Source organism: Meriones unguiculatus, chromosome 16 (genome assembly GCF_030254825.1).
Source record: "Meriones unguiculatus strain TT.TT164.6M chromosome 16, Bangor_MerUng_6.1, whole genome shotgun sequence".
Taxonomy (NCBI): Eukaryota; Metazoa; Chordata; class Mammalia; order Rodentia; family Muridae; genus Meriones; species Meriones unguiculatus.
In genome coordinates, this window is record NC_083363.1 from 2,781,134 (window position 1) to 2,790,335 (window position 9,202).

Here is a 9,202-nt window from a genome sequence, read left to right on the forward strand (position 1 = left end):
GGCTCCTGCCCCTCCTCGGAGGCGTCCGGCGAGGGGGAGGGGAGGGGGGAGGGCTGCGAGCCGCGCCGCCGCCTCCTCGGCTCGCCCTCCTCCCTGGCGCTGACCGGTGGAAGAGGCGCTCCGTGGGGAGGACTCCGGGCCCGGTGGGGGCGGGGGGCGCCCGCGCGCCCACGTCGGGGCGAGGAGGGCCCGGGAGCTGCGCGCGGCGCTCGCTCGCGCTGGCACGCTCTCCCCCCGCTCCGAGCCTGGAGGAAGTTTGCAAAGGTAGGTTTTGTAGGGCCGGCGGACGCCTTGTGCTTCGGTGTGGCAGGCGGGCGAGTGCGCGAGGCGAGGACGAGCGGGCAGGAAGTGGGGCCCGCCGGCCCGGGGACGCTGGTGGCCTCGCTGTTGAGAGTGGGGTGTTTAAAGCGGACCCTGGACTTTATTTTCTGGGTCGTTTGGTTGGGGGGAGGCAGGGCTAGTCTGGGGACGCTCCGGAGCCACGTGTCGGATCGTGGAGTCCGGCGACCGTCGTGGGGGTACTGGGGAGGGCAGAGCGTTCTCCGCCGAAAAGCAGGCCGCGACTCCTAAGATGGCGTCTGTCTTCCTCGTTTCAGGTCCTCGGCCGCGGCGGCCTCCCAGAGCAGGCGCCGCCGGCCCCGCCCGCGCGCCCCCTCCCAGCCCGCGCCCCGCCGGCGCCGCCAGTGGGGGAGTCGCGAACGGCGCGATCAGCCCGGCGCCTGCCAGCCCCGAGGACTGCGTGGGACCCGGCGGTGGCGCGAGAGGACCGCGGGCCCCGGGGAGACGGCGCCCGCGCGCCTCTCGGCCTCCCTCCTCCCGGACTCGCCGAGCCCCGGCGCGGCCAACTGGCTCGGAGACATGGCGGGCTTCCCCTTCGCCCGGGCCCTCTGCGGCACTCTTCTGCCGGGAGATGGACACCTTGGAAATGGAGTTTGTGACGTCACCCCTCCAGCGGACCAATGGAAAAGGCTCCCGCGAAGAGGCGGTCCCGCCCCCTCGCCTCTGCTGCTCCGGGCGCGCGAGCGCGCGGGCTCGCGCAGAGGGGGCGGGCGAGTCGCGAGCCGGGTGGCGCGCATGAGCGGCGAAGCTCCGCCCCTCCGCCTATATATAAAGCACTGGCGCGGGGCTCGGCGGCGCCATTTCGCGCTGGAGTGGAGCAGCCTCTAGGACGAGCCGGAGGGTGCCGCGCGCTGATCCTCAGCCTTCAGGCTCCGCGGGCCGCCAGTACAATCCGCGTCCATCCGCCTGGAAATGGCCTTCGCCTCGGCCCGTGACCGCTCGCGGCGCACAGTGCAGACCCCATAGAAGCCCCCGACGCTCCCCTTTCTCGGGCCCCGCCCAGTCCTCGGAGTCTGTCCACCCCTCTACTCCGCCCTCGAGAGGATTTCAAAGATGGAGGCGGCGGCTCTCTGAAGCCCCTCACGGTGCCCATCCGCCTCCCCCGGAGGCCTAACGGGACTCTCGGCGGCCCCCGCTGGCGGCCGCGGCAGGACGAGGCGCCCCTGGGAGCCGGCAGCGGACGGAGTCGGGGATCGGGGCCGCCGGAGGGAGCGCGCGGACGGCGTTCTCTGTGGCCGCCGGGGGCCGCCGCCATTTTCCGGCCGCCGCCTCGCCCGCGGAGCGCGCCAAGCCGCCGAGTTGCGCGGAGGGCGGCGCAGGAGGCCGCGTCGGCGCCGGCCCGCGGCGAGGCCGTCGCCCCGCTTCCCGGGGTATGCTGGGCCCGGCGGTGAACGGAGCCGAGGCCACCAGGACTTCGCGCGGCTGAGCACCGGCGCCTCTCCGCGGTCAAGATGCTGCAGAACGTGACTCCCCACAAGTACGTTTCCGCCGGTCGCGTGTGGGAGGGGGCTGGGGGGCGGCGTTCGGGGGAGCGGCGGGCGAGGCGCGCTTCCGCGCAGCAGCTGTTGACGAGCTCGCGGAGGGGGCTGCGACGGTTTTGAAGCGGTGGCGGCGGCCCAGGTACTGCGTCTGAGCAGCCTGTCCGTGTCCGCGCAGCTACGACGCCAAAGGCCCGTCGGGCCGGGCCGAGCTGGACCGCAGGGTGGTGGGGGTGTGTGCGCAGTTCCAGCCTTGATTTGTCATGGTGTTTGTGGGGGGTCTCGGCCGCTGAAGTGCCCGTAGGGTTGCTATGGTGACAGCTTGAGGGTTTGGTGGAGGGGATTCCCGCACAGGGATCCATCACTCCCAAGGCCTCTGCTTCATAGGTGGGGCCTTGAAGGTTTGCTTTCCTGCAGTGGTAGTGGCTGTGTTTGGATAACGTTGAGCTTCGTTCGGTGAGGAAGAGGGTGGAGCAGAGACTCAGTCCATCTCTGCAGATGTAAACAATGAGATGTGGGTCTGGTGTCTTATAGGGAGTACCTGGTTTAGGGGAGGACCACAGGGAGCCTGGGACCATTGTTGTCTTTGGTCTCTGCCAGCTACGGTGGCAGTTAACTGCACGGTTCTGTAGAGGACCGTGTTATCAAAATTAGGACTTGCTGGCGCTGACCTTGACTGTAAGGTGGTTTTGTGTGTTTTGAAGGAGACTTGTTTTGTTGAGGATACATTCGTAGGCCTGGCAGTTAACACAGAAGGACGTCTGACAAATGCGTCCTCCTGTGTTGCTTGGGGTGAAGAGGTTTTTGTCGATTTTACTGTGGCTTTAAAAACTCACTCAGAGGTTGTGAAAATGAATTCTTCAGTGTTGGTCTTTACGAGGCTTAGTCCTCCGATCTGTTCTCTTTCACTTGCTTCTCTGTCTCAACCACCATGGCAACCATTAAGTCCCTAGTGAGGGTGAGGCTTCGCTTTCCTTAGCTCCACCACATTTTGCCTCGGGTTGCTCCCCATAAGGCTAGAGTTGTTAGGTGACATTTTAGGGCTTTGTATTTATTTTAACCAAGCAGGTCATCAAACTCGATAAAAGGTAGAGAAAGATGGGCAACCACTATTGAGCTTCGTTGATTTCTGGTTGCCATTCGCTTTGCTATATAGCCTCATGACAGCCAAAGCCCTGTGTTTATGGGGTTACGTAGTGCAAGTTGCAGCTTTGTCTTGATCTTTTATGTTATTACCACATGTAATTCTGCTTCCCCTTTTTTCAGGCTCCCTGGGGAAGGGAATGCAGGTTTACTGGGGCTGGGCCCAGAGGCAGCAGCACCAGGGAAAAGGATTCGAAAGCCTTCTCTGTTGTATGAGGGATTCGAGAGCCCCACAATGGCTTCTGTGCCAGCTATACAACTGACCCCTGCTAACCCGCCACCCCCTGAGGTGTCCAATCCCAAAAAGCCAGGACGCGTAACAAACCAACTGCAGTACCTGCACAAAGTGGTGATGAAGGCTCTCTGGAAGCATCAGTTTGCGTGGCCATTCCGGCAGCCTGTGGATGCTGTGAAGCTGGGTCTGCCGGTGAGTACGAAGGGGCTGGATTGGGGCTCGGCGTGGGAATGGCAGGAGCGTGCGAGTGGGGTGCGAGTGGGTGCGGGCTACTAGTATAGGCGCTGCGGCCCCCAGGGAGTTCCCGTTCTCTTAGGGCAAACAGCCACCAGGGTCCTGGATTATTGGTCCTTTGTGCTTGTTATCTCTATCTTGGCATCTCTCATTTTGCCCTCCATGTGTCCCTTCCTTAACTTTTGTGCCCTGGCTCCATTTTACAGATTCCCACCCCTGGTTGGGAGAGGACCACGGTGGCCAAAATTCTTAGCTTCTTCCTTTCCCTCATGCAGCCCATGGATAGCCATCCCCAGAGGTAATGTCACAGGATGGGAAGTTTCCAGAGCGGGTGGGGAGGTGGGTGGCTAGAGGAAGGCGATTAGGTATGTCCTAGTGGGAATTACAAATTTCTCTTAACTTTCCTAACCCGTAGTTTAACTGGGGCCGCAGTATGGGCAGTACCTGGAATGGCTAGGGTGTGCGTGTGGGTGCGTGTGTCTGTCTTTCCTGTTGGTAGTTGCCCTGAGGTAGGCATGTTCCTGTGGCTCTGACCTAGAGTTTCTTTTTCTTTAGGATTATCACAAAATTATAAAACAGCCTATGGACATGGGTACTATCAAGAGGAGACTTGAAAACAATTACTACTGGGCTGCCTCAGAGTGTATGCAGGATTTTAATACCATGTTTACCAACTGCTATATTTATAACAAGGTAATATTCTGGTGGGGGTGTTTAGTCTCAGCCTGCTGGGAATGCTACCCCGACCATCAGGCTCTAAGAAGGGCCTGGCCCCACATGGTGCTGTTAGACAGATGGCAGCTTCAGTGTTCCTATAATTAAAGGTCGTTTAAGTAGAGCACGTTTCATATTTGGGGGGATGGTGGCCCTGTTTCTCAGAAAGCTCTCCAGAGGCCTGAGAAAAGCGCGATCTGTAGCTTCTCGAGGTTCTGTGCTTGTAGTTCCAGGTGGTGGGAGGTCAGTTGGATACAGGACCTTAAGCACTAGTGGCAGGAATCTGAGAGGTGTGGTGCCCTGGGGCTGGGGATTCTTGACAAGCTTATGCTAGCAATTGAGCCTTTTCTGTGTTTGTTCTCCAGCCCACTGACGACATTGTCCTGATGGCACAGACACTGGAAAAGATCTTCTTACAGAAAGTGGCATCCATGCCACAGGAGGAACAAGAGCTTGTGGTGACCATCCCTAAGAACAGCCATAAGAAGGGGGCCAAGTTAGCAGGTAGGAAGAGGTAGAGCTATTCAGGTGACCTAAAGATGAAAGCTGGACAGATGATCTAAGTATAAGACTGATTTAAAACTTTTTTTTTTCTCCAAAGCACTCCAGGGCAGTATTACCAGTGCCCATCAGGTGCCTGCTGTTTCTTCTGTGTCTCATACAGCCCTATATACACCACCGCCTGAAATACCTACCACTGTCCTCAACATTCCCCACCCATCGGTCATCTCTTCACCCCTTCTTAAGTCCCTGCATTCTGCTGGACCCCAACTCCTTGCTGTGTCAGCAGCTCCTCCAGCGCAGCCCCTTGCCAAGGTATAACATCAGTCGGTTGTCTGGGGAGACTTGGGAGGGAAGGTGTCAAAGGAAATAATGGACCTGGAATGACCCATTCTCTCCCCACCTTCCTACAGAAAAAAGGCGTTAAACGGAAAGCAGATACCACCACCCCTACGCCCACAGCCATCCTGGCTCCTGGCTCCCCAGCTAGTCCTCCTGGGAGTCTTGAACCAAAGGCAGCACGGCTTCCTCCTATGCGTAGAGAAAGTGGCCGCCCAATCAAGCCCCCACGAAAAGACTTGCCTGACTCGCAACAGCAACACCAGAGTTCTAAGAAGGGAAAGCTGTCAGAACAGCTAAAGCACTGCAATGGCATTTTGAAGGAGTTGCTCTCTAAGAAGCATGCTGCCTATGCCTGGCCTTTTTATAAGCCAGTGGACGCTTCTGCCCTTGGCCTTCATGATTACCATGACATAATAAAGCACCCCATGGACCTCAGCACTGTCAAGGTACCCACTGCATGGGGCAGATGGGATGTTCAGTGATTGACGCCTAGGGATGAATAAAGCAGTCTATACATCTCTTTGTGAACACATAGTTTTTCATTTTGGATACCTTTATAAAGTTGTACAATGCAGAAGGTCGCATACTTGAAGTCCTTGTTTTGGTTTGGTTTGTTTTGTTTTAGGTAAGGGTAAGATTTCTTAAACAGTACCAAGAGTTGGGTTAGGGAAATGTGATGGGGGGAGATGGCCTTGGTCACTTAGAAATGTTTCTTTCTAGACATAGATATCTCTTCAAACCTACCCCAAATCCTTGGACCTTCAAACTTGAATCCTGGGGCACAGATCCTTAAGGTCATCCCCAGTTGTTTCAAGGGCTGCTCTTGAGTCGGGTTGGCAGGGAAAGATGAGTCTCTGCCTGTGCAGCTTCTCATGCTGCCTCCTTCTGCAGCGGAAGATGGAGAACCGCGACTACCGGGATGCACAGGAGTTTGCTGCTGATGTGCGGCTCATGTTCTCCAACTGCTATAAGTACAATCCTCCAGACCACGATGTTGTGGCCATGGCTCGGAAGCTACAGGTGAGTGGAAGTCGACACTTCCGTGGTGACTGGCTGTAGGGGAGGTTCAGTTTGTGCTTGCTGTGCATGTAAAACATAAGCAGAAGGCCTGTCTCTCTTCATCGTAGAGTGGTACTCGTGTGCCGGGTGGTAAGCACAGTTTTGAGTCTACCTGTTTTTGTAGGATGTGTTTGAGTTCCGCTATGCCAAGATGCCGGATGAGCCACTGGAGCCAGGACCTTTACCTGTCTCTACTGCCTTGCCTCCTGGGCTGGCCAAGTCATCCTCAGAATCCTCGAGTGAAGAGAGCAGCAGTGAGAGTTCCTCTGAGGAAGAGGAGGAGGATGAGGAAGATGAGGAGGAGGAAGAGAGTGAAAGCTCAGACTCTGAGGAAGAAAGGGCCCATCGCCTGGCAGAACTGCAGGAGCAGGTAAATCACTAGGTTTTGGTCTTTGATCAGGTAAAATCTTTGAACTCTGTTGGTCCTAATTGTTTCTTGGTCATAATTCACTTCGTCTTCTTTCCTGTGTAGCTTCGGGCAGTTCATGAACAACTGGCTGCCCTATCCCAGGGCCCGATATCTAAGCCCAAGCGGAAGAGAGAAAAAAAGGAAAAGAAGAAGAAACGGAAGGCAGAGAAACATCGGGGCCGAGTTGGGATTGATGAAGATGACAAGGGGTCTAGGGCACCTCGCCCGCTTCAGCCCAAGAAATCTAAGAAAGCTGGCAACAGTAGCAGTGCTGCCGCGTTAGGCCACCCTGGCTTCGGGACTTCTGGAGGGAGTAGCAACAAGTAAGTACCTAAGACGTGGTCTCAAGATAGTAGGATATTGTATAGGCCAGTGCGTGTGTAGTGAACTCTGATGGTTTTCTACTGCCCGTAGGCTGCCTAAAAAGGCCCAAAAGACAGCCGCACCTGTCCTGCCCACTGGTTACGATTCAGAGGAGGAGGAAGAAAGCAGGCCCATGAGTTACGATGAGAAGAGGCAGTTAAGCCTGGATATCAATAAATTGCCTGGAGAGAAGCTGGGTCGAGTGGTACATATCATCCAGGCCAGGGAGCCCTCCTTACGTGATTCAAATCCGGAAGAAATTGAGATTGATTTTGAAACGCTCAAGCCGTCCACACTTAGAGAGCTTGAGCGATACGTTCTATCCTGCCTTCGAAAGAAGCCCCGGAAGCCCTACAGTGAGTATCAACACGGCTCGCAGAAGCGGTTCTGAAGACCGCAGAGGTGGGCTGTCTGGTATTCTCATGGCAGGCCACACTCAGGCAGGATGGATTGGCTGCTTCAATAGAGTGAGTCCTGGCTTTTCTCCTCCAGCTATTAGGAAACCTGTGGGAAAGACAAAGGAGGAGCTGGCCTTAGAGAAGAAGCGGGAACTAGAGAAGCGTTTACAAGATGTCAGTGGACAGCTCAACTCCACCAAGAAGCCCCCCAAGAAGGGTGAGTTTCTCCTTTATGTTGAAGCACCCAGGGCTAAGTAGCCATCACAGCTACCAGGCAAGTGTTTTGTTGATGAGAATGTCTCATTTTCAACCTTTTAACTTTGCAGCGAGTGAGAAGACGGAGCCGTCGTCTGCACAACAAGTCGCAGTGTCCCGCCTCAGCGCGTCCAGTTCCAGCTCAGACTCCAGCTCTTCCTCCTCATCTTCATCTTCTTCAGACACCAGCGATTCGGACTCTGGCTAAGGGGCCAGGCCAGATGGGGCAGGAAGGCTCCGCAGGACCGGACCCCTGAACCACCCTTCCCCGCCACTTCCCCTTGCTGTGACACTTCTTCATCTCGCCCCCCTCCATAGGAGAGCTGGCTCTACAGTGGGGAGGAATCAGGGACACGGACAAAATAAGATTGAATTCCTAGCCCTGTTGGGAATGACCTCGTGGTGTCCCTGTTGAGGATGATGGGGGTGGGGCAAGGGTGGGAGTGGGCATAGGCCTGGCACAAAGCCACCTGAGGCCACAGCTGTCCTGTTCACTTCTAAGGGCCCTGTTTTGAGGTTTTAATTTATTTAAGCTAGGTAAGGCTGTTGGGGGGGGGGGTCCAGTAGCGCCGTGGTCCTCCCTCCAGCCTCCATGGGGAGGGAAGAAAAGAGGGAGCTGTTTTTTTTTTACATTGACTTTTTTTTTTCTACTCTTCCCTTTTCCTTCCACTCCATTTGGGGCTTGGGGATTTTAGTCACCTCTCCGTTTGGCCCCAGACTGACTGTCTTCTTGATTCTAACTTGTAAATAAAGAAAATATTATTGAAGTTTTGAGTTATATCTTAGTGAGATTTGTTTCTGTATTCAGAGTGGTTCAAAAGGAGTAAGATTGGCTCAAGTGCTGGGAATCGCTGGGTTCCGTCCAGGTGTGCTAAGAAAAACCCAGAGCCGCGAATGTGCTGGACTACCCTCAGCATGCCTCCTGTCTGGGTTCTCTTCAGGGTTGCTGTTACTTCAGTGCATGCCTGATGTGCTGGGGGCCGTAGCTGAGCAGGTCAGGTTTCAACTGGGTTATGAGGTAGTGTGTGTCGGTCTTGGGTTTGGAAGCCATAGTTGAACGGGAGCTGTGTGATGTAAGGCTTCTGGAAATGGGGCTTTAGAACAGTGTAATAGGGACACTTGATGTAGGACCAAAGGAAACGAGAGGTTTATTTCCAAAGAAGGTCTGAAATACGGTTGACAGTTAATTCGGTACTTGGAAATGCAGTACAAGACTGTTGTCTTTCTGAACTCTGCATCCTGAGCATCATTACAGGTGAGGTGCTGGAGGAACCCAGCCGCCCTCCCATCCCAGTCCTGCCCTCCCAGGCCGGACTGACACTGCCAGGACAAGGACCATAGATGGTTGTACCTGGTGTCCTGACGGAAGGGCAGGTCTGCCTGAAGAAGTTGCTGTGTAGGTGGCTAGGGAGCTGGTCCCTGGGTCTCACGCACTTCACAGACAGCGCCGTGAGCCTCTTCTCTGTGTATGTGGGAGGGAGGGAGGGAGTGCTTGTCCATGTGGGCCAGAGCAGCAGAGGCCTTGCAGCTGGCCTTGTGGTTTCTCTTACACGCAGGTAACTCACAAGGAGTGTTTAGTGTGTGCCAAGTGCTGGGACGGAGGCAATTTAGCCATCATGGTGACCTTAGGTGGGTGTGAGGCCCAAGAGCTAAGCAGTTTGCCACAAGTCAACACAAGGGTTTGACAAGGCGCCCTGGGAGCTCACTGCCTTGGGCTGACGGCCATGCCCTG

General features: G+C 55.9%; 1 protein-coding gene across 3 annotated transcripts; it reads left to right on the top strand.

Moving 5' to 3' along the window:
• The first annotated feature begins 1,678 nt into the window (after window positions 1-1,678).
• Window positions 1,679-8,237, top strand: Brd2 (bromodomain containing 2). 3 transcript variants are annotated; one of them, XM_021629652.2, is made up of 12 exons: window positions 1,679-1,816; window positions 3,084-3,387; window positions 3,985-4,122; window positions 4,509-4,647; window positions 4,745-4,959; window positions 5,058-5,432; window positions 5,878-6,006; window positions 6,170-6,415; window positions 6,518-6,777; window positions 6,869-7,173; window positions 7,310-7,432; window positions 7,542-8,237. In XM_021629652.2, the coding sequence occupies exons 1-12, from the start codon at window positions 1,791-1,793 to the stop codon at window positions 7,676-7,678; spliced, it is 2,397 nt and encodes a 798-aa protein (XP_021485327.1). In that variant the 5' UTR covers window positions 1,679-1,790; the 3' UTR covers window positions 7,679-8,237. The 3 variants fall into 3 exon arrangements, with proteins under 3 accessions (XP_021485327.1, XP_060225078.1, XP_060225079.1); XM_060369095.1 differs by having other exon boundaries at window positions 4,808-4,959; XM_060369096.1 differs by lacking the exon at window positions 1,679-1,816 and adding an exon at window positions 3,636-3,727 and having other exon boundaries at window positions 3,248-3,387.
• Window positions 8,238-9,202: the final 965 nt, after the last annotated feature.

Coding starts and splice junctions, on each gene's coding strand:
- Brd2 (XM_021629652.2), top strand. CDS start 1,791: ATGCTGCAGAACGTGACTCCCCACAA. Junction 4,123..4,508: donor ACTGCTATATTTATAACAAG/GTAATATTCTGG, acceptor TTTGTTCTCCAG/CCCACTGACGACATTGTCCT. Junction 7,433..7,541: donor CAAGAAGCCCCCCAAGAAGG/GTGAGTTTCTCC, acceptor TTAACTTTGCAG/CGAGTGAGAAGACGGAGCCG.